This window comes from Lepidochelys kempii, chromosome 1 (assembly GCF_965140285.1).
Source record: "Lepidochelys kempii isolate rLepKem1 chromosome 1, rLepKem1.hap1, whole genome shotgun sequence".
NCBI lineage: Eukaryota > Metazoa > Chordata > Testudines > Cheloniidae > Lepidochelys > Lepidochelys kempii.
The window spans coordinates 94380268-94405782 of record NC_136380.1 but is presented as its reverse complement, the minus strand read 5'-3'; the positions used below and the strand labels follow the sequence as shown (position 1 = coordinate 94405782).

At 39.0% G+C, this 25515-nt stretch overlaps 1 protein-coding gene across 1 annotated transcript in view; it reads right to left on the bottom strand.

The window, feature by feature from the left end:
* The window catches only part of GPC5 (glypican 5), a 226181-nt gene that overhangs the window by 33921 nt on the left and 166745 nt on the right, over nt 1–25515 (bottom strand). The window contains exon 3 of the mRNA XM_073347708.2: nt 19210–19904. Coding sequence (XP_073203809.2) covers nt 19210–19904 — 695 coding nt within the window. The remainder of the gene's footprint in view (nt 1–19209; nt 19905–25515) is intronic.

Here is a 25515-nt window from a genome sequence, read left to right as displayed (position 1 = left end):
TCTGTTTGGTCTGTAAACTGAGGTGAACCACATCTGGAGATACTGCATGTGAAGCATAGCAAGTGGTACTACTGCTCTGCCTACTCCTATATGCCCCAAGAGTTGAAGGCAGTGTCTGGATGATATTGGGGGGCTGTTTTGTACAGTCTCTATGAGAGTGGCCAAGAAGAGGAACCTGCATTGAGGTACAAGTGCTCTGGCCTATAACAAGCTGAGGTTGGCTCCTGTGAATTGCACGGGAGTGAGGGTTGATTTAGAATCATAGAATATCAGGGTTGGAAGGGACCTCAGAAGGTCATCTAGTCCAACCCCCTGCTCAAAGCAGGACCAATCCCCAATTTTTGCCCCAGATCCCTAAATGGCCCCCTCAAGGATTGAACTCACAACCCTGGGTTTAGCAGGCCAATGCTCAAACCACTGAGCTATCCCTCCCCCAACACCCATTTCTGGGTGTTGATCTGCAGGTCTAGTTCCATTCCAGTTTTGATAACCCAGAAAGCCTTGTGGACCAAGCTCTAAGGAAGCAATCATCCAGGGAGGGGTAGATCATGATACCATGGGAGCATAGGTGAGGCCACCACTGAGAGGACCTTGGAGAATACTCTTAAAGCCGATGATAGCCTGAACGGGAGTACCCTGTACTGATAGTGGTCTTGTCTTAGGGTAAATTTGAGGAATCGTCTGTGGGACAATAGGATTGAGATATGAAAATAGACCTCCTGAAGGTTGAGGACCAAAAACCAAATCAGAAACCTCCCTGTTCCAGTGTTGAAATAATCGTTGCTAGAGTGACCATCTTGAATTTTAGAGCTTTGACAAACTTGTTGACAGCTCTTGGGTATTAGGGAATAGCAAGAGTAAAAACCTTTGCCTCATAGATGTTGAGGTACTGGTTCTATGGCTCCTAACGGAAGGAGGTGATCTATTTCTTGTGGTAGTAAACTCTCCTGAGAAGGGTCCCTGAAGAGGGATGGGGAAGGGTGCTGTGGATGGGGGAAGGAGCTAAAGTGGATGCAATACCCATTGCAAATAATTTCAAAGATGCATCGGTCTGATGCTATGCATTCCCAGGTGCTGTGGAACTTGGTAAGACAGTAGCCAAAAGGGTAGGATATGTTGGTCAGCTGTAGCTGTTGAGGGGTGTGGTCTGTGAACTCCTTGACCAACACGTCAAAATTGATGTTTGGAGGTGGAGGATAGTGACATGGAAGGCTGTAGGCCTGATGGTTTGTGCTTGTGGAACCTAGATTTCTTTCTCTGAGGTTCATAAAAGCGCTGAGTCTTTTATTGAGAGGTACATGATTTATGTTGAGGCTGCAAACTAAATTTTGTATTTTGTCCATGTAGATCCCTAATGAGCAGAGAGTGGCCCTGGAATACTTAAGGGTATATAGATATGCATCCATATTCTCTGTAAAGAACTTAGTTCCTTCAAAGGGAAGGTCTTTGACAGTCAACTGCACCTCTTTAGGGAAGCCCAAAAGGCGTAATCACAATGCATGTCACATAACCACTGCCATGGAGATGGACCAAGCTGCTGTGTCAGCTGCATTGAGGGCAGACTGCAGCGTTGTTTTGGCTACTAGCTGCCCTTTCTGGATGATACACGGAACTCGTTGTGCTGTGACTCTGGGAACTGCTCAATAAAGTTGTTAAATTTTGAATAGTTAACACAGTTATTTCGCCATTAAGCCTTGATAACTGGCAATCTGAAACTGTAGTGTGGCTGACAAATAGGCTTTCCTCCCAAAGCGGTCCAACCGCTTTCAATCCCTATGATAGCGGGTGGATCTCATTTGGTGCTGGTTAAAATACCAGTATACATAAAGACATGAGTTCAATTTATTGAGGTACAGATTCATAGCAGAGATGGTGAGCTTCGTAGCTGCAAAGAGTTCCTTTAGAATTCAGTTCATAGGTCATAGTCCAATGTTCAAATCTCATATTCAGGGCATACTAGCTTAACTGGGACCTCAGTCTTGCAATTCAAACTTCCCCCGTTGAAGCCTGGGCAGATCTGAGATGACAGAATCAGGACCCAAGGATCTTTTATATAATTTCATGTCTTTTGACAAGTTGAAATTCCTCAGGGAACAAAAGGTAATTAGGATTACTTTGAAGGAGGTCCACCACTAGTGCTTAGCTATACAAATTAACATAAGGCCATTTGCTTGTTCCTCCACCATTCACAGTACATTTCAAAGAGAGATGAATACGGAGATATCCCATGTTTGCAATTCATTTACATGATAGGATGTTCTTTTGACCTCTGAATTATCAGAATACACCATAGACAGGGACAGTTGACTACATTGTCCACCCTACTCATACATATGTAAATACACAAAAACATAACATTACCTCTCCACATGTCTTCTGTGGCCTATATATTTTGCAGGATATTTAACCCTTTCTAGCCATGCATCAAAACTGCTCCAGTGCCAGATGGGACAACGATGATTGTGTACAGTACAGTGCGTACCAGCAGCGTCTTCTTACTGGACTTCTGGCTCCTATCTTTGTCTGTTGGTACTGTCGACGCGCTGCCTTTGCCCGTCGGGTCCTTAGAAGCATCACTCCAGATCTTTGTGAGCTGTGGGTACCATACTGGGATTGTCTTGGTGCTGACAGTACTGACAATACCAAGTATGCCAAAGATCTTTTATGGCTAGCTCGGGGTTTGCTCTGGGGATGCAACACTCTTTTTTTATTTTGAAGACTTACAAGAGGCATCCGTGGCTGATTTTTTTTTTTGACCCACAGTTCTTGAATGTTGAGGGCTGTGGGGAAGACTCACACCTGCCAGATGACTCTCAGCAAGGATCCAGGGTGGGTTGGAGCGCTGCCTCCATGAAGATGATCTTCTGTGTCAGCTCCCTGTCCTTTTGAGACCTGTGTTTACATTGTTGGCAGAGTCCACACTTTTGGAGGATGTGGCGTTTCCCAAGGCAGCATATGCAACAAGAGTGCTTGTCTGAGAGGGCAGCATATGCAACGAGAGTGCTTGTCTGCCACAGGGATGGCCTCTTTGCAGGAGAAGCACTTCTTGAAGCCCAGTGAGCTGGGCATATCCCGCTGGGGGAAAGAGTCCCTGACAAAAAAGGGGGGAAAATTGTCTTTTTGTTGTTGTTGTTCCTGCTAAGAGAAAATAAAGAAAAAAACTACAACTAAGGCTGAGGAGACTAACTAACTACTGGAAATGCTAAAGAAACTAACAATTACAAACAGACTGCTAATGGCTCCATCTCTAGTCAGGCGAAGTTTAGAAGGAACTGAGGGAGGTTAGCCTGCATGCGCTGGCTAAAATTGTGGCAGGGTATGAGAAGAGACAGTGCATGTGTGGGCCTAATGGACACTGCTACCAAAGTTCTCTGGTCAGCAGCCCAGGAAAGCAAGAGCGCGTACAGTGGAGCACCCATAGGGACACTACTCGAAGAAGAACAAGCCTTATAAATCAATTTTCCTAATACTTTTTACTGTCAGTATTATTGACTTACTCAGCAATTTTGGATGCGGCTGCATTGATCCCTAGATTTTTATTTGTATTATATTTCTTTGGAGTTGAAAGTTGTCTACTATATCACTTGTAGTAATTCAGCTTCTGTAAGTGCTTTCTAACAATGCAATGTTTCAAGAAAGAATCCTCCAATATTGGTATCCCTTTATCCATCTATAACAATGAACATAAGAATGGCCATACTGGGTCAGACCAAAGGTCTATCTAGCCCAATATCCTGTCTTCCGACAGTGGGTAATGGCAGGTGCTTCAGAAGGAATGAGCAGAACAGGCAATTATCGAGTGATCCATCCCCTCTTGTCCACCCCCAGCTTCTGCCAGTCAGAGGCTAGGGGCACCCAAACCATGAGGTTGCATCCCTGATCACCTGGGCTAATAACCATTAATGGACCTATCCTCCCTGAAATTATGTAGTTCTTCTTTGAACTCCATTATAGTTTTGGTCTTCACAACATTCCCTGGCAACTAATTCTACAGATTGACTGTGTGTTGCATGAAGAAGCATTTCCTCATGTTTCTTTGAAACCTGCTGCCTATTAATTTCATTGAGTGACCCGGGTTCTTGTGTTGTGTGAAGGAGTATATAACACATCCTTCTTCACTTTCTCCACAACAGCCAAAATGTTATAGACCTCTGTCATATCCCCTCTTAATCATCTCTTTTCCAAGATGAAAAGTCCAAGTCTTTTTAATCTCTCCTCATGTGGAAGCTGTTCCATACCCTTAATCATTTTTGTTGCCTTCTTTGTACCTTTTCCAATTCCAGTATATCTTTTTTGAGATGGGGTGACTGGATCTGCTCACAGTATTCAAAGTGTGGGCAGACCATGGATTTAATAGTTCCGAACATTCTGTTCGCTTTTTGGACTGCCACTTCACATTGTGCAGATGTTTTCAGAGAATGATCCACAGTAACTCCAAGATCTTTCGTGAGTGGTAACAGCTTATTTAGACCCCACTAGTTTGTTTGTATAGTTGGGTTTATGTTTTCCATTGTGCATTACTTTGCATTTATTAACACTGAATTTTATCTGCCATTTTGTTACTCAGACACAGTTTTGTGAGATCCTTTTGGAACTCTTCAGTCTGCTTAGGACTTAACTATCTTGTGTAATTTTGTATCATCTGCAAATTTTGCCACTTCACTGTTTACTCTTTTTCCAAATTATTTATGAATATGTTCGATAGGACTGGTCCCAGCACAGACCGCTGGGCTACACCTCTCTCCATTCTGAAAACTGACCATTTAGTCCTACTCTTTGTTTTCTATCTTTTAACCATTGACTGATCCAGGAGAAGACCTTCCCTCTTATCCCATGACTACTTACTTTGCTTAAGAACCTTTGGTGAGGGATCTTGCCAAAGGTTTTCTGAAAGTCTAAGTACACTATATCCACTGGATCACCCTTGTCCACGTTTGCTGATGCCCTCAAAGAATTGTAATAGATTGGTGGGGCATGATTTACCTTTACAAAAGCCATGTTGACTCCTCCCCGTCAAATCGTGTGCATCTATGTGTCTGATAATTCTGTTCTTTACTACAGTCTGTTACTGAAGTTAGGCTTACCAGCCTGTCACTGTCAAGATTGCCTCTGGAGCCTCTTGTACAAATTGGTGACTAGAGGATAGCTAACGTGACATCTGGTACAGATACTGATTTAAATTATAGTTACATATCACAGTTAGTAGTTCTGCAGTTTCATGTTTGAGTTCCCACAAAAGTTTGGTCCCTGACTTTTTGTTATACAAACATGCACCATGAAGTGTATGTATTATATATATTATACACATATCACTTTCATCCATAAACTGTGTACTTTCTGCAGGAATGTCCGTCCATACCTGCTGAACTTTACATGCATTGTGTCTGTATACTTTGTTCCCCTCTTTGTGGCTTCTGACTCACTTTCTTCATCAGATGCTGATTTTGTATAACATTCTTGCCAGCTGCATCCATGACATATCTTGTAACAAATATTTGCTTATGCTGATTGATCAGTTTTGTATGTTGTCTAGCAAATTTTCAGGATGTGCTCCAGAGTCAACAGGTTCCCATTAAAAGTTTTCTCTTATCCAAATGATAGTGTAACCTACTGCTATTTATCCTTATTCAACAATTCCCATAAAATTCTATAGTTGAAAGAATGACTTTTATTCCTTAGATCAGTTACAAACATTTTTTGTTTACAAGTAGTTTTTGCATTCTCACTTTGAAAGCCTCAGTCATAAGTTTTTCTTTTTTCCTCTGGCTTCAAAAACTTCCATAGGCTTCAAAATTCTCTGAGGCTAGCTGAAAAGAGTTTATACACTTATAGTACTTTTATGCCTGTGATGGTAAGAAATAAAGCTTCTGATCACCTGGCTGCTTAATGACTCTTACTGCTTTCATGTAGAACATGAAACATTTAAAACACTCACTCCCTCTTACAGATTGCCTGTGAACGTCATCACTGGTGGTTGTGACAGCTGTTCCAGTCTCTGTGGCACTGTCTTCTCCTTGGATTTCTCCACTGATCTCTTTTTAAGCCCCCATGCTGCTCAAGTAATATGAGCCTCTTTATAGTGCCAAAGTTTCTCTCTCTCTCTCTGTGTGTGTGTGTGTGTGTGTTTGGGTGTTTCTATGAAAGGATTTAATCTCTCCAGAAAGTACAGGAATTTGTCAGACCACTACTAAGAACACACACTAGCTGTAACCAGTCTTTTTACCCACAGCAGAATGCTGTGCCTCCACCAACGGCCTCAATTCATGGTGGGGGTTGGGGCAGGATTAAGAGACAGCACCCCTCTTTGGAGAATCTGGATTGATGGTCCCAACACTGTACACCAGGCCAACAAACAGTTTTATATATCAAGGTCTTGTGATCCTATTGTTCTGGCTCACTAAACAGTGTGTAGGCAAAAAGAGATTCACATGTTTGATCTCACCTTTAAGGATACTTTTCCCATAAATGATCTGCAATAACCAGATACAAATAGGAGTCTTGCATTAGCGTCTCATTTCAAGGATTGTATAATGCCACATTGAGCCACAATATAGCAAACTGGTAAGGTCATATCAGCCTTAATTTTGTTTGCCTGGCTCGTAGCCATTTTGTTTCATGGTCCTAGTAGTATTCAAATGGACCACACATTTGTGCCTTAATACTATCAAAACAGAGGGTTTACCTTTTTCCAAGCTACTTTCGCTTTATCAAAAGCTTAATTAACAATGAAAGAAAGACATATCATTTGGAAATTGTGTATTTAAGGTTCTCTTTTTGTAAAGTAATGTGTGAAAAATATTTGTCCAATATTCTTTGAATATATCACAGATCAAAAATTGGAGCCCTGGTAAGAACAAAAGCTGCACAGATTAAGAGAATGAATTCTTTGATAACATAATTTAAGAAGCTCAATTTCTTCTGAATATACTAGGGAAAGATCCTCAATTATTGTAAATGACTAATAATTTTTGAAACAATAAATTATCTGATAATATCTTAAATCTTATGCTTGGTCATATTTAAAAGTTTGGTTTATTATCATATATTGCCTATAATTATTCTTATAATAAAGCTTCCTCTAGCACATACATTCTGTGCTAAGGGTCTACTTAAACTTCATTGGTGTGCAGATTCTGCTAAGAATGACATCTTAAATGTGAGAGTTGTGATTCTCTTCCCCTACCCCTATTAATTTAGTCTCCTTTCAGCAATGTACTTAAGTACTTGACTAACTTTAAACGTGTCAGAGGAATTTGTACGACACAACCCTCTCACAAGGTTCCACTGCTATATTCCCACTTATATTAATTTTTTTTAAAAAAAATCAGAGACAAAAGGGAGATGGGTGATGGACTGCTTTGAAATTTATAATTGTTGACAGGCCAGAGATTCCAATAAGATATTACAGTTTTGACTGAACCTTTTTGTGTATGTCTACCATCGTTAATTTGTTTAGTGCACACAAACCCTACAATATCCATGAAAAACAATGGGCATTCTTAATAAAATAAGGCATCTTTCCAGGTGTCAATTTCAAGTGCTTTTGAATGTAGCATGGAGCAAGTCAAATTCAGCCATTCATTTTAACTCCTATCCTTCTGCTTCTATATTCTGTTTCCCCAGTGTTACAAAATGGAAAGGTTATTCCATTCTGTCAGAAGCTTTTTCTCCAGAGAATAATTTGAGTTATCACCACCAGAAAGTACTCCACTTAAGAAGGAACAATCAGTTGCACACATACAAAATGGGAAATGACTGCCTAGGAACAGGCAATTTTTTTGTGGAAAGGGATCTGGGGTTCCTAGTGGACCATAAGCTAAATATGAGTCAACAGTGTAATACTATTGCAAAAAAAGCAAACATCATTCTGAGATGTCTTAGCAGGAGTGTTGTAAGCAAGACATTCTCATGTTCTTCCACTCTACTCCACGCTGATTAGGCCTCAACTGGAGTATTGTGTCCAGTTCTGGGTGTCACATTCCAGGAAAGAGGTGGAAAAATTGGAGAAAGTGCAGAGAAGAGCAACAAAAATGATTAAAGGTCTAGAAAACATCACCTATGAGGGAAGATTGAAAAAACTGGGTTTGTTTGGAATGGAAAAGAGAAGACAGAGAGAGAACTGTTATCAAATACATAAAAGGTTGTTACAAGGAGAAGGGAGAAAAATTGTTCTTCTTAACCTCTGAGGATAGCACAAGAAGCAATGGGATTAAATTGAAGCAAGGGCAGTTTAGGTTGAACATTAGGAAAAAGCTTCCTAACAGTCAGGGTGGTGAAACACTGGAATAAATTGCCTAGGGAGGTTGTGGAATCTCCATCACTGGAGATTTTTAAGAGCAGGTTAGACAAACACCTGTCAGGGATGGTCTAGATAATATTTAATCCTGCCATGAGTGCAGGACTGGACTAGGTGACCTCTTGAGGTCCCTTCCAGTCCTATGATTCTATAAAAGAGTGGAGAATATTTAAAATGAAATAGATTAACAGAGGGGTTTGTGATTTCTGAAAGAGCCATTTTTGACTTTGCTGACTCATTTTGTTCATTGGCTGTAATCCTCATTCAAACCATCAAGTAGTTTAACTACCTACCTTCACTCTTTTTCTGATTTGATCAATTGCTGCCATATTTGTGGACCTGCACCAAACCCATTGCAGGAGGAAGTCAAACCATACAGTTAAGGAAAAAGGGAACTATTTACAAAGGAAAAGGCCCTACTTGACTCTTACTAGGTAAAATACTCAGCCTGGTTCCAAAACAATGTCACTCTTCCCAAGTGCACCATTAGAATCTGCAGAGAACCTAGCTTGGATTCAATAGAAAGAGCTGGTACAAAAGCATCCCCCTTGATGCCCCTTGATATCAGTGAAATTGCTTGCTCCACACTGAATCTCAGCCACGATCCATTTCTTCTACTGACCTTCTACTCTGAGTATTTCACTATACACGATGAGAGGGTAGATATTATAGACATACATGTGGAAATACAATTTTGAATTTTCTCCCATAGAAAAAAAAATATTTTATAGTGAACTATTTGGTTTCTTTGGTTATTTATCAGGTCATTTGCTAACAAACCACTGAATCTGCCATTAACTTCTCCTGCTATTTAAGTGATTATTTTGTGTAGAATCATAGAATATCAGGGTTGGAAGGGACCTCAGGAGGTCATCTAGTCCAACCCCCTGCTCAAAGCAGGACCAATCCCCAATTAATCATCCCAGCCAGGGCTTTGTTAATCCTGACCTTGAAAACCTCTAAGGCAGGAGATTCCACCACTTCCCTAGGTAATGCATTCCAGTGCTTCACCATCTTCCTAGTGAAAAAGTTTTTCCTAATATCCAACCTAAACCTCCCCCACTGCAACTGGAGACCATTACTCCTTGTTCTGTCATCTGCTACCACTGAGAACAGTCTAGATCCATCCTCTTTGGAACCCCCCTTCAGATAGTTGAAAGCAGCTATCGAATCCCCCCTCATTCTTCTCTTCTGCAGACTAAACAATCCCAGCTCCCTCAGCCTCTCCTCATAAGTCATGTGCTCCAGCCCCCTAATCATTTTTGTTGCCCTCTGCTGGACTCTTTCCAATTTTTCCACATCCTTCTTGTAGTGTGGGGCCCAAAACTGGACACAGAAGAGTCCTCACCAATGTCAAATAGAGGGGAATGATCATGTCCCTCAATCTGCTGGCAATGCCCCTACTTATACATCTCAAAATGTCATTAGCCTTCTTGGCAACAAGGGTACACTGTTGACTCATATCTAGCTTCTCGTCCACTGTAACCCCTAGGTCCTTTTCTGCAGAACTGCTGCCTAGCCACCTGGTCGCTAGTCTGTAGTAGTGCATGGGATTCTTGCATCCTAAGTGCAGGACTCTGCACTTGTCCTTGTTGAACCACATCCGATTTCTTTTGGCCCAATCCTCTAATTTGTCTAGGTCCCTCTGTGTCCTATCCCTACCCGCCAGTGTATCTACCACTTCTCCCAGTTTAGTGTATAATATTATGTGTACTTTCTGGGTGCCAAGGAATTATGGCCATTTTGTAGGCTGTGGGAGACAAAAAAATGACTTAAGCCAAGATTTTCCAGGAATAACTTATCATTTTGGATTACTCCATTTCTCAGTGCTCAATTTCAGATATTTTAAAGGGGCCTGATTTCCAGAGGAGGGTGTGCAATACTTTGACAAATAAGATCCCTTTAAGGTGTTTCAGGTTGGGCATCTAAAATCAGTAATCTGTTAAAAATCATACATACAATCAGATACATATGGATCACAAAGCCTAATGCTAATATTGGCCGTTTCTTGACATTCAAATCTGCTCCTTCCCAGGAGCGGAGGCTCCAATTCCATCCCACCTTGCTGGCATAAATACCATTTGGCCTCATAAAAATGAGTTCTTCCCACCTTTCTCAGAGCATCTTTCCAACTCCTGAACCTGTTGATAAATGATCTCCTGAGTTGGCTGGGTCAGTGCATTTCTACTATAAGTGGCCTTCTGGGGTGTGCATGGCCCATAAGGCTGTACAAATTTAGGCTAAAAAGGACCTGATGAAAAATATCTTTATAAAACAGACAAGTGACAGAGGGAACCAAGACTGTTAATCTTCCATTATAACCTAACTGCATGTGAACATGCTATACTCTTTGTGGCTAATCAATGAAATATTAAATTTTATGTGCAATGTGTTATGGCAATCCAAACTATGTGTTTAATAGCTAGTCATTTTGGGTAATAATAATCAATAAAGAAATAAAATTCTTATATTGCCCATTAACTCATCCTTTCTGCTAACATTTAATGACACAAGGAAGCTTTTTAATATCAATGACAGTAAAAACAAATCTTCACATAAATTGTAAATCCACAGATGGAGACTATTTAAGAGAACTTAAATCTTCTTGCAGCTCTAAGCAAATATTTTATTGGTTAGAACTCTTGCTGCTGTTAAAATGCTTAAGAATTTCTCAGAAAATATGGATGGGATTTTCAAAAGAATTCAGTGTTGGACTAGCCATAATAAAATTGAAGTCAAAGTCAAAGGGAGTTGGAAGAGATTTAGACCAAAGTTGGCTGTTTTTGAAAATCCCACCTTATATTACTATACAGTAACTCCTCGCTTAACGCTATAGTTATGTTCCTGAAAAATGCAACTTTAAGCGAAAAGATGTTAAGCAAATCCAGTTCCCCCATAAGAATTAATGTAAATGGGGGGGGTTACATTCCAGGGAACAAAAGACTATATTATATATACATACAGTATAAGTTTTAAACAAACAATTTAATACTGTACACAGCAATGATGATTGTGAAGTGTGGTTGAGGTGGTGAAGTCAGAGGGTGGGATATTTTCCAGGGAATGCCTTACTGCTAAATGATGAACTAGCACTTGGTTGAGCCCTCAAAGGTTAACACATTGTTGTTAATGTAGCCTCACACTCTACAAGGCAGCACAAATGGAGGGAGGGGAGACAGCATGGCAGACAGAGACAGAGACATACACCCTGTGTGTGTGAGAGAGATGTGCATTGCCTCTTTAAGTACGCTGACTCCACTCTAAAGACATTGCCTTTTTAAGTAGATGAGCAAGTTGAGACAGCAGCTGCTGCCAGCAAGCTCCTTCTGTCCTGTGCCCTGTCGTGTCCCCCCACTTCTCTGTGGAGATGGGGTAAGCAGGGGGGCAGGAGCAGAGGGGAGGGGGACACCCTGACATTAGCACCCCTCTTTTCTGCCCCCCTGCACAGCAAGCAGGAGGCTCGGGGAGCAGCTCCAAGGCAGAGGGTGCCCCTCTTCGCATCTTCTGACCCCACTCTGTTTCTCGCCATCCTGTCCTACCCCACTCCTGCCAGCTCCTGCTCCTAACCCCTCTCCTGGTGCACTGCATCATTTCTTACCCCTTTGCATTGCATTTGACTCAGGTTTTTCACCCCTTCCCCTCCATGCTACCTGGGTGCCAACAGGGCGAATTTAAAGAGACATTCTTCCTGCTCTCTGTTTTGGTACGCAGTGGCACAGCGGACCTGGGCAGCTAATAGTAGCAATCACAGGGAGAATGCTAGTCAGCCCCTGCACCTCTGGGCTGGGGCATGTTCAGTCACTGTGTGAGGATGTTGCATGTGCAGTCTGGTTATGTATAGGAGCTGTGGGGGACAAGGAATACTCAGTGCAGATGGAATCTTCAACATATGTAGCTGCCAAACTCTAGCAAGCCTCTGAGCATGCGCAAACTGAGATTTTTCAAAAGTTTATAACCTGGCCAAGCTAGGGTAAATTTTCACAGGGACACATCCCTGTCACCAAAGCAATCCTCCTGATAACTTTCAAGCCATTGGTCCAAAGCATGGAGGCACTAGAGCTTCACAACAAAATGGTTTGAGAGGTGGGAAAAAACATTTTCCCCTAAGCTCATTCTTGGAAATGGCTGAACTGTTTTAGAGTAACAGCCGTGTTAGTCTGTATTCGCAAAAAGGAAAGGAGGACTTGTGGCACCTTAGAGACTAATCAATTTAATTGAGCATAAGCTTTCGTGAGCTACAGCTCACTTCATCAGATGCATATCGTGGAAACTGCAGCAGACTTTATATATACATAGAGAATATGAAACAATACCTCCTCCCACCCCACTGTCCTGCTGGTAATAGCTTATCTAAAGTGATCATCAGGTGGGCCATTTCCAGCACAAATCCAGGTTTTCTCACCCTCCACCCCCCCCACACAAATTCACTCTCCTGCTGGTGATAGCCCATCCAAAGTGACAACTCTTTACACAATGTGCATGACAATCATAAAGAGTTGTCACTTTGGATGGGCTATCACCAGCAGGAGAGTGAATTTGTGTGGGGGGGTGGAGGGTGAGAAAACCTGGATTTGTGCTGGAAATGGCCCACCTGATGATCACTTTAGATAAGCTATTACCAGCAGGACAGTGGGGTGGGAGGAGGTATTGTTTCATATTCTCTGTGTATATATAAGTCTGCTGCAGTTTCCACGATATGCATCTGATGAAGTGAGCTGTAGCTCACGAAAGCTTATGCTCTAATAAATTGGTTAGTCTCTAAGGTGCCACAAGTACTCCTTTTCTTTTTGTGAACTGTTTTAGATCACCTTTCAAAAATAACAGGTTTAGTGAGCTGTAGCTCATGAAAGCTTACGCTCAAATAAATTGGTTAGTCTCTAAGGTGCCACAAGTCCTCCTTTTCTTTTTTCAAAAATAAGTTAGCCAGAGGTAGACACCCAACATGGAAAATTTCAGCCCATCCGATTGCAATTTGGCAAAGTTGTAAGCAACTGAAAATGGGGTCTTATGATGGAGAACCTTAACAGTAGGCATTGCAACATGTACCACATATAATATGTTAGCGTCTGAATATACATTCATATATGTATATAAACCACATCTGAATACTAGAGAAACAATGTACATTTATATATACACATATGTGTGTACATGCGCACGTGTGCACACACACACACATATATATTTATTATTATACTCAGAGCACATAGTGGAATCTATATTATGATTTGTGTATAGCATATACATATAATAAAACTTTTCCAAATTTCGCCTTTCAGCATTGTTTTTCTCCTTACTTCTTAAAAGCACAGTTACTGCTAAAGAGACTCTGTTCTAACTCTGCAGAGATTGCTTTGAAAGCATGAGACAGTCATTATTCACTGACTCACAATCATTTATTCTGAATTTGTTAGAACCACTGATGCATGAACTGCTTATCAAAGTTTGATAAACAGCTCATGAGTCACTCTGATAAATTAATATTAATGAGCCAATTTCCAAAGGATTCAGGACCCCTTCTCTGTAAAACCCAATGAATTATTTTACAAGTAGAAACATTTATTGCCTATCTGAATTAACTATTTCTATTCAAAAATTGACTGGACCATTTAACCCACAGACATAAACCACATTTACAAAAACTGAACTAATTTACTAGACCATTATATCTCAAAGAGTCATAGTCTATTGTGTTAAAGACCAAAAAAACCCAGACTATAACCTTGAGAGACTATTTGTGCCAGGTTATTGTCACTGATCTGCATTACAATCTAGACCTGATCCAAAGCTCAATGAAGTGAACGGAAAGACTCCCATTGATTTTTAGGTTTTGGAACTCATCCTATCTGAGAAGGCCTTAATACAGCAGCAGTACTGTCAATATCAGGCATTCAAAAACTAGACTGTGGAACCAAAAAAAAAAAAAAGAAATTTTAAAATATAAAAATTGATTGAATTTTATAGGTCTTATTTTTTGAGCCTTTAAGTTTACACTCCAATTACATGTGCAAGCTTTTCTTCGCAACACTGAGGGCTAGAATCTTAGGGCAGGTCTCAGCTTGAAAACACTGCATCGGCGCAACTGCACCACTGTAGCACTTAAGTGAAGACATTTCTACACTGAGAGAGCTTCTCCTGTCAGCTTAGTTAATCCACCTCTGCAAGAGGCGGTAGCAATGTCAACAGGAACTCTCCTGCTGACCTAGCATTGTCGACACCAGGGGTTAGGTCGGTAAAGGTATGTCACTCGTTGGAGAGGGTGGATTTTTCAACCCTCTGAGCAACGTAGTTATACCAATATAAGTCTGTACTATAGACCTGGCCTAACTTTTATTTATTTATTTTACATGAAAGCTGATATTCTTGTATACTCATTTGTGTCCAAGAGCTGAGGCTTTCACAAGAATACTAAATACAGTGAGACATGTAATAAAAGTGTAAGAGTTGGCAATACTACAATAGATAGTAATGACTCCTTTTTAGAGTTGCTAGGCACTATTGGGTGATAAAAAGAGTCACCAGGAAAACATAAGAAAATTTGATGGTAATTGTGTTTACCATAAGGGGCCATGCCAACACACTGTACTAGGAAACTTATGTCAGAACTGACATCTGAGTAAGAAAATTCATCTGTGATTATCTGAAAATGTCCTTTATACAAGTAACAAGTGCCACAGATTCATTACAATGCATACCTCAAAGTGCTTGGAGTTTGGGGGTAAAATCAGTTCTATCAGTCACTGGCAACAGGGGCACATCCCACCTGCTGAAGTTCTCTCCAGCTGAGACAAGTTCCACAGTGAGATTAATTCAATTGTACTTTCCTAAATTACAGATTGTGTTAAAATAATACCTTGAGGGAAAAAAAAGCATGTCCTAGTGCTGAGCATTCATTCCCCATAATGAAAGAAACTCACATATCTGGATGTGCATTTCCATCTCTATTCTTGATTACATATTTGTCTTCAATGTGGACCAGATCTCTGGAGCTTATTAGTTGAACTAAGGACATTTTCAATTAAGCACAGATACCTTATCCTATTCTTCACTGTGCTCAGTTACACAGATACATTATAATGGGATTTTCACAGCAGTGGGAAGGAGAACATCTAAATATGGACATCCACAATATTACTGTTGTGCTGGAGGGTATTTGTGGCTGCTCACAAGTGTGTCTTTGATCCCTTTGGCAACCACTGACTGCACTGAAGCCAATGTGCATGCTAATCAATTTTCATTCAGGCTAAATGGAAGAAGCAATTAAGATCCTTTATGGAGTAAGATAGCTGATACAACAGAAGCCACTGCCCGAGGCATTGGATCAGCTTGGAAAGCCTGAGCAAGAACTAACTCAGAGAGAATAAGGAGAATGAAGAATCTAGGGTGTTGACTGGCGGAGCTGTGTGTGTCTGTATGTGTCAGAAATAGAAAGCAAACAGAAAAGCCAACAGAAAGCCAGATAAGCAATGTGAGTGTGGCCCCAGAAGGAAGTCAACAAAGAGTTTCATTTACACAAAGGACTGACTGGAAAGGCAGGCTTGGAAATTGTGAGCAAGGAAACTGCCTCCTGTTGTTTGTTCCTACTGTGTTCAGAGAAACAGGACTTTGTGTATAACAAACAGGATGGCACCAAATAAATACCTGATTCAATTAATTTCTTCTCCTTAAGAAAACAACTTATCAGTAACTATTGGCTAACAGCTCAAGTCAACGGACAATATTATGCACTCTATATCATCCTTCTTGTGGGCACTTAGCAGTGGGAAAGACTTCTGATAATAAAAAAGGCACTGGCTAAAGATTGGATAACCAATATGTAGAAGTTGGTGAATGTATATATCGATGACCAGGTGGCCACCTAGCAGATCTCAGTGCATTACTTCTCTGCCTTGAGACTGTCATTGCTCCTAAGGACTGGAGTTTGATGTTTAATAGAATGAAGAGTACACCTTTAATTTATTTTGGGAGTGAATGCTATGGCAATTTTGAGGACTACTTGTCTGACTTAATCAGTAAAATGAAAATGAAAAATTCATCTGACAGGAGACAGTAGCTATAAGGAAGTCTTCTGTAATGGATAGGAAAAATAATGACACCTCCTGCAGTGGTTCAATCTGGGTAATATTGTAAGGAGAAGAATGAGATTTCAAGGTTGTGTTCTATGAGCTTGTCAGGCTAGAGTAAACGTTGTTGCTCTAAGAAAACATTTCATGCTGGAATTTATTTAAAACTTCTTTTTATTTTATATATAATATTGCAGAGTCTTGATTATTTTGCTTGAATTCTTGTGCATACACATTAAGGCTCTCATGGAGGAACTGAAGGCTGTGTTTAACTTGTTTAATATGGTAGTTATTCTGCTGGCTGGTGCAAAGTTCATAGTGTATTTGTTCATTTCTTCTTAAGGTCCATGAGAAGGGTAATAACTTCCTCAAAGTATCCATTTTCAACCAGTCTGGTGCTGGATGGAAAGCTGACGTTTTGCAATTGCAGACCTACTCCGAGAGACAGACAAACCGAAAGTTTCAACGGTAGGTTAGAGCCAGAGACTATTCAGCCAGAGTGACATCAGTATTGCTATCACTCTCACCTTCCTATATTTTGTATGGTCATGGGGAGCAGGGGAAAAGGTGGGCAGGGACCAAATTAATTTAGGTAAGTGAGGCTATGTCTGGGTAATGGTGATGATAGAAGTTGGGAGGAGTGGGGGAGCTATCATCCAGAAGAAAATAGAGGAATTGTCTTTGCGATAGTAAAATGAGAGTGTGAAGATAAACCTCTTTGAGGAATCTATTCAGATAGAGCTCTGCTCTGTCTGTTCCCAATTCGCTGAGGCTAGAGATAGAATTGTATGGCTAAGATCTGAAGTAGGTGATGGATGATTTCATTTATGTCCTATAACTTCCATGGGCTGTTTGAGATTAGAAATGGGACAAAGTTGTTCCCACAGCTCAATGGAGAACCCCCTCTCGATGATGTCCAATGACTCATTTTGACCAAAGCTGTTGAGAGCCATTTGTTTCCAAAATGAAAGAGCCTGACTCCAGTCAGGGGGTCTAACTTCAGAGAGAGCCGGATGGGAATCATGAAGATAGCTCTAGCATAACTGTGGGCACCCACTGACCTCATCTCAGAAATCTACATATGTTCTAGCTACCACTTTCAAAGTAACATTTCCTCCAGTTGTACTTCAGGGACTAATTCAACTGGCCTTATTATCTGTGTTCCTTCTATAGTGCCTGGTGGGGCCAGGTTTGTAAGTCAGTGCTTCCAAGGACTCCGAATAGCCTCAACTTCCCATAAAGTTTCCCTTTGTAGTACTATTATCCCTACCGTGACATCTGGGAATGACAGCCCAATAGTTAGGGCACAGCAACCTGCAGTCAATGACAACAGCCCACTATATTTCCCTCTTTAGATGTGCCAGAAAAGCCCCATGCCTCTATTCCATACAAGTGAACAGGAGAATCAGGCACTAGTCTATTAGATAAGGCTCTGTTGTGGGCAGAAGCCAGTTCAGCAGCAGGTAACCAAGTGAGAGGGAGTTTGTGATAGTCCTGGCATTATTACTGGCACCTGAGGTGACACCACACCAAACCACAGTCACATCCAACCACAAATTGATCTGCACACCCTCTAAAAATAAACATCTTTCTATTCTTGGTTCTTATGCTACCCACATCACCATGATAGTTGAGCAGAGTATGATGGCAGCACCCATGAAAGTTATAGGTGAAAGTGTACTTACACAACATACTATGGAATAAGTAAAACAGAGTAAGAGTTAACATTTGTTGGCATAGATATGCCTCATAAATTTGCAGCTACATTAGCTTTAACTAATGCCCTGGTATTAAAAAAACTCTTCACTTTTCATGTGTTTACAGCTAAGTTAGCTTCTCATGCAAGTTACTCTTCCCCTGAAAAGTCCCACTCCATTGATGATAACAAAAAATATTCAAATAAATCTACCTACAGCCATAGGTGTTGAAGACAAACCATTGGCATCTAGAGGGAAGGGATGTTTATTACTTGTCATCTTTATAGTTAGATATATACTAGACATGAGATCTTATATTTCTAGTTCACGAAAATAAGGGGCTTCAATTATGGCATAAAGTCCATGAGATTTCCAAACCTGTTACAATGTATGTGATAGAGTAATAAACATCTCACCAGTCCAGCAATTCATTTAATATTATGAATCAAATCTGGCACTCATTTGCCTAACCCCTAGCATTTTTTACAAAAGCAGAAAGTCTCTGGAATTAGCTTTCACCAAGAAATTTAGTTTTTGCTTATTAGTATTTTAAAACACCAAACTTAATTACCCTTCCCAGCACTCACTCTTACTCAGCAGAACTCAGGATTTTCTTGTTTATTCAACAGTTGTAGAATTCTCAGTAAAGGCCATTCAGTGACTACACTGAAAAGTATAACAATTAATTGGACAAAATGACAAAAGGCTAGAAGTAAAATAGAGTTTTTACTGATTTATGTAAAGAAATTCTCACACAACTGATTTTAAAAAATCAGCTTGTGGTTTCATGGGTGTGAAACATTTTTCATTATCACTTCAACTGTTTAGATGTTTCTGGTAAACATTACAATTTCATTCCACAACTGGAAAACTAGCTTTTCACCCTGAAAAAAAAATCTGCAAATGCTAAAATATGGTGACTCCTCACTCTGCTATAGTTGTGAATATAGTATTTGAGAAAATAGCAAGTCATGTGAATAACTAAAGAAAAAAGTGACAATTTTGTACAACTGTTTTGCTGTATGATGCCCTTTTTGTACACAAACGTATTAATTGGTATAACAATCATCAAATATCCATCAGTTTTCTAAGTTAGTTTCCATGTGCTGTGTTTCCAATAAGCATGGAAGATAGAAAATAAATAGGTGCTTACCTGTTCAATTACTTTTGGTCCATTGATCCTAGCTTGTGCCAGAGCATCATTAACAAGTGAGTGAAAGTTCAGAAGTACATGCTCAATGTCATATGTCCCATGCATTGCACTGGATAACTCTTCCAATGACTGAATATATCTCCTCCAGTGATGGTCAATTTCTGCCATGTTAGCCAAGCAGCCTCTAATTACATTCAGGCAATACCCCATACATGGCTTACTTAAAGGCATTCCTTGGCAGTGGGGGCAATACTGCATTCGTAGTAAGACTCTGCTACAGTCTTTAGAGAACTGCAAATGATCTGTTGTATTGATCACTTCAATCCCTAAATTGAGGGCCTGTAAGAAAGTACGACTGGATAACAATGATCTCCCCATTTGTCCCATGGCTATTTTTGGAACATTACCAAAAGGACTGATATCTCGTTGTGACATTCGAATGCATTCTGAATATTCCAGTGAAATGTCAGTCAGACCAGGATTAATCAGATGATTATAGACTAGTGGGAACAGGGTGTCAAAAAATCTGTTCACCAGTTCTTCTGTACTAATATCTATGCCAAATACAAAGAGTCCCACATCTGTAAAAAACTCTTGAACAGCTGTAGCAGCCTCAACAGCCATGTTTCTGTATGTGTTGCAGAAAAGCATGCTTGTGTAATTCTCAGCCTGTGTGATAAGCATTTCAAAGGTTTCTGTAATAAAAAAAGAGGTGAATATTTTAGAGTAAAAAAGGATTACACATTTCAGCAAAAGTTTAAGAATCTAACAAGTATTATATTACTTTAATTTGTGTTTCCCTTATATCACAGATATCTTTGTATTGCAACAATTAATGACTAGAGTTTAAGAAGATACATTCTAAACACGTATAAACCTTCTTTTTTTAGTGTGTTGACAGTACCTAGCTCATTGTGGATCCTACTAAAATATACAATAACCAACTTTTCTGATATAATGTATTTTACAAACAAATGCAAAGGGCAAACGAATGGTAACTAATTTGAAGAATAAATCAGACACCAACAGTAACTGTCTTGATACATTAGATCACCCACTCCATTAATTCAATAGACCTTTCACAATTTGTAATGTAAGTGAAATATTATCACTCATTCCACTTCAAATCATGAAATAAAGTCTCTAACATTTAGAATGAAGTGTTAAAGATGGCAATGAACACTTGAAACAGCTCTTCTGTTTTATTCATTAATATGTAACTTTTACAGAGCAAACAGATGTGGCTTCTTTTTGAAAGAGAGCAGGTGCATCACATACGTCTGAAGCATACTTTGAAACTGTGCTGATAAATCCAACAATAGCAACGGTCAATGAGAATTGAGAGCACTCAGAACTTTGCAGAATCTGGCTCAATGCTAGCAAAAAGATGATTGCTATGGCAACAAATGCTAATGTTGTGCATGTTATGCCTTACTGATGTATAAGTACCTAGGATAAAATGAGTTAAAATACCCATGCAGTACCTAATTCTGAAAGTAGGTAAGAAGATCATGTAGGTTAAAGTATTTCCCAGTGAATGGGAAGTCAAACCCTTTCTGAGGTATAGTGGGTTCACAAAAGGAGGGTTAATGTGCATACCACCTTTCAAAACACTTGAACCTAGGTGAGGAGCCTTGGACTAGGAGTTTCCCAAGTGAAAAGCCCATGGGCTGTGACTGGAAGAGAGAGCAGTGTGTTTAAGCAGTTAGATGCTAAGAATTGCTTCCTGGTGATAGGGCAGTGATGCCTTAAGATTTCTGCAAGAGAACAGTGTGTGTACAGTTTGTAACCACCTCCGTTCAATGGAACAGAAGTCGTATACATTTTGTAAATAAGCAAATTACACTAAATACCCTAACTCTACATCACTGATTTCTACTTTGTTAACACAGAGTTAAAGTTGCACAGGCATGTACCTTAACTCTCTTTCCTGATTTTCAGAGTTTCAAGTTTTGCTGAACTTGATGTTTGGAAGGACACAAGATACCACTGGACAATCTTAACTCCTTCTTAATGGGAAGGTTTGGGGTTTTTTTTCCTTTTTTGTTGGTCAGTGAATGTAGCTTGTGATAAATTTGGAACAGCAAAAAATGCCCTCATACCACAAAACTCAGTTAGTGAATTCTCTCTTTATGAGCTATTTTTTGCAACTTGTTCAGACTACCGTGGCATAATTGCTCACTGTCTTGAGCTGCTTTGCAAGATTTACACTGACTGCCTAGAAACTGGCAGATTAACTTTAAACTGATATGCTTGCTTTTAAAAGCCCTTTACAGTTGGCTTTCCAAATTCTGGGGTCTTCTACTTAAGCCTTTTAATGACGGATTTCTGTATTCACACACTACCCAGTGCTTAGAATTTTGCCACTATATCTGACATTGGCAGGCAATCAAGGTTTTTACTGCAGTGGGACCTATAACATGTAATTTCCTTCCCCCAAAATCCACCTCATTTTTATCCCACTTTAAAAAAACATCTTAAAGTTTTATTTCTCCCCACAGGTGTTTAGAATAGCCACTCTTGACTTTTTATTTATCACATTCCTGTTCAATCGCTGTCTTCACATTTCTAAAATTTGATCCACTCATTTTTTTAAACTATTTATAACTTAAGAGGGTGACAGTTTAGAATGTTTCATTATATTGCATTTGTAATTATTCTGCAGTACAGCACCCTCAGCATTTTGGGAAAAGGGTGGTATATAAATAAAGTTATTATACAGGCATCACTACCGGCACAGTACATAATTTCTGAAACTGACGACTCCAAGTCATCACACCGAATAACTGTCCCTATGGGAGGTTTCAAGATGTCAACTACCCAGGGTCTATCTTTCCCTGTACCTAACATTATGTATCACAACCAATCATAACTCTGCCCCCTCCATACCAGAGCTCTCTACACTAGGAAAGTGATATGTTACAGAAGACAGTGGTCTGCCTTGGGGCCAGGTGAACAAGTGTTGACTATGTTTTAATTGCTTTAACAATGAGGGAAAAAATCCATTAATACCATAGAAGAAACCATTATTGAAATTAAAACACTTGATACTGGACATTTTTCTTATTTGCTTCTTCAAAATACAGTCTATATTCCTCTAATTGCAATACCACATCCATGTCTCTGCCTAACAAATAACCTTGGGAATGGAAGAAAGCATGCTTCTCTATACTGGAATGAGGGAGCAATCTCATTGCCAATCTCTGGTGCCAATTTATAGAGTGACTAACTATATGTTTACATCTGAAATTATTGGGTTTTTATTCAATAAGAAAGCTAGAATCTTGTTACTAAATATTTCGCGTAGCCACAAAATAAAGGTCTTAGAACGGAACTTGATTTGCGCCATATATGTCAATTTCGCTGGCAAATCCTTATTTATATTTTTCTTTTACCATATTTATTTTTAAACTGTCTCTCCCTAAAACTAAAGAGAAGGGAAATATACAGATCAAATCAATAGTTGTAAAACCACGCACATTAAAAACTATAAGAATCAGATCTTGCCAAATTATGTCTGACAGTTATTGTCAGTATTTTGAATTTAGTCAGTGACTCACCAGCATAAAAACCCAATAAATAATTGAGTAATCAGCCTAAATTGGACCTGAAGCCCAAAATTGTCTGTAGCACACCTGAGAATTAATTATTTGTGTATAGGAATAAAGGAGTTTGGAGCCTGGTCCGAAGTCCATTAAAGTCAATAGAAAGATTTTTGTAAATTTCAGTTGGCTTGGATCAAGTCCTTAATAAAAAAAAAGATTACAGAGAAGACGTATTAATACATTCCATATGTGTCAAGTTTCCCTTAATTTAAGGTCTGATTATTGCACAGGTCTACTATTTCTGGTCAGCTTCATCTCTCTGATCATTCTCCAGAAGACTAAGGAAAGATGTGTTAATTCTACCTTTTTCCTTAACCCTCCCATAAAAACTAGACAAATACCTACTTGAGACAGAAGGAAATTTCATCTGCTGCTTTTCTCTTCAGTTTTATATGTGAATAATACCCATCTCTCTCTCTAAAAATGCATTCAACTACACTAATATATGTTACCTACACTCACTGAACTATGATCTTTAAATTTAAAGTGCATAACAGACACACTAATGATGGGGACGGGGGAAATCAAGCTGATTCCTATTTCAGACTGTTTAAATAAAACAAACCATAAGATATACTGAAGTCTTCTGAGAAGGTGGCTATTTTTCAAAAGTTTAGAGTCTCAGTCTTTTACAGAAAACTTACCAATACTTCAGATAAAATTCATATCAGTAGGTAACGTTAATTAAAAGGATAATGTAATAGGAACCTCTTTAGAATGACATGAACATTATTATTCTTTCATAGATGAAAGCCATAAAATACATAATATAAAACGTCTGTGACAATTCAAAGCTGAAATACTCTATTGCTAAAAGCAGAAACATTAGCTGAAAGAATAAATCATGCTGTACATGGATAATCAATAAATTTTTACAATGTAGTTCTAAACAATAAACTTTCAAGACTGAATTACATTTCTAGTGCCCTTGCAATCCACAAGTGAACGAACGCACAAACCTGCATGACTTATTGACCATTTGCCCTTTTCCAAGCATGTGATAATACCTGACACCTGAAGAATGAAGAACTAGAAGACCTACATTTACCTGTGATATGGAACAGTACCTGTGAACATTTCACAAGGACAATCTGTGTTGTTCATGACACTTTCAGAAGCAAGATGACAATTAAGTTAATTTATTCCTGATCAATACTGTGAGTATGTCAGATCTATAGTAATGGGGTTCTGCATCTTATAAGACTCTGCATTCTGATTTACATCAATCTTCAGAAATTATTCACCCACATAAAATAACTGGTGAGTATATAGTCCATATAAATCCAAATGTAAATAAAAACCACCACTAATACAAAAAAGATGAGCATGAAAAGCTGCCTTTTTACAGTTATTAAATGTATTTTTTCAAAAGAACTTACTTCGTGATTTTCACATTTGTACCTACCATTTAAAGAACATTTGTTCAACTTCAGTACAAAGATCTATAATGTGATTTTATTAGCTGTTTAAACTGTTGGAAAGCATTCCAATTTCTCATTTTATATCTGTGCCAGGAAGCAACAGAAAATAGAAGACTAGAGAAAACATATAATATAAACAGGACAAAACTAAGTAATTCAGTAAATTGTTTTATTGTTTATTATGGGTGAATTCTATTCATTTTGAATTGATTGGTCATATTAACACATGAATATAAGTTATTTTCTTGTTAATATCTGCAAATGTAACACAAGTGATTAGTATATACCATAAAAGAATTTTTGGTTTATCATTTTACAATTATTTTACAATAATTGTAACCTCTTATTTATTCTTTTTAATTTGTTTATCCCAGAGAGCTACTTACAACTGCAAGAATTACAAAGAAACTGTAATAGCATGTTTCTCCTCTCTTCCTAAAGTAGTAATCAAAGCATAGCTTTATAAACAAATCTCTTTATTGATTTTTAAACTGGATACAAAACTAAATACAAGAACTACAAGCTATTGACAAGCAACAAAAAACAAATACTTACAAAAACAGAGTCCTGGACTGCTACATCACTTCACCACCTCTCATTTGCACTTTTTCTTTTTAAGATAATGTAAGAAATAATCCCTTCAGTTTTATCATTAATAGTACAAATTATATGCTCATATGAAGCAATTTATGCCTTGTTTATATATAAAACAAACTTTTACAAATGGGGACGAGACCATCCCTGCTCCTCTTTCTGGGCCCAATCCAACTTTCATGAAAAATTCACATTGATTGCACTGGAAGTTGGATTGGGCCCTAGATGGGCACTAAAAGTCTTTAAATATGTGGACCTCTAATCCCCTTTCCAATAGGTGGAGGAAAGTGCTTTCTAATTGTACATCTTGGGGTGGGAGTGAGGACAGATTTTTGGAGCAAATTTCTTATCTTTATGTTTAGTAGAACAGCACATTAAAATGATGACTGCATTTCTCACAATTCTTGCACCTTTTTCAAAGCTTACCCATTCTTTTGCTTAATAGAGTTTAATCCACTGCACTTGTTATTAAATAAAGTGATCTGTGCTCTAAATACTCAGACTTTACAATGGAAAAAAATTAATATTACACAAGGTACCCTGACAGATTCCAGTTTCATTATTACTAATGGGCAGTCAGTTACATTGTATTGAACTTTGGCACCAGTCCAACATCTAGTATTGTATACAGCAAATGAATAAGCACTCAGCCAATCTCCAATATATAACTAATGAAAGTTACAGCC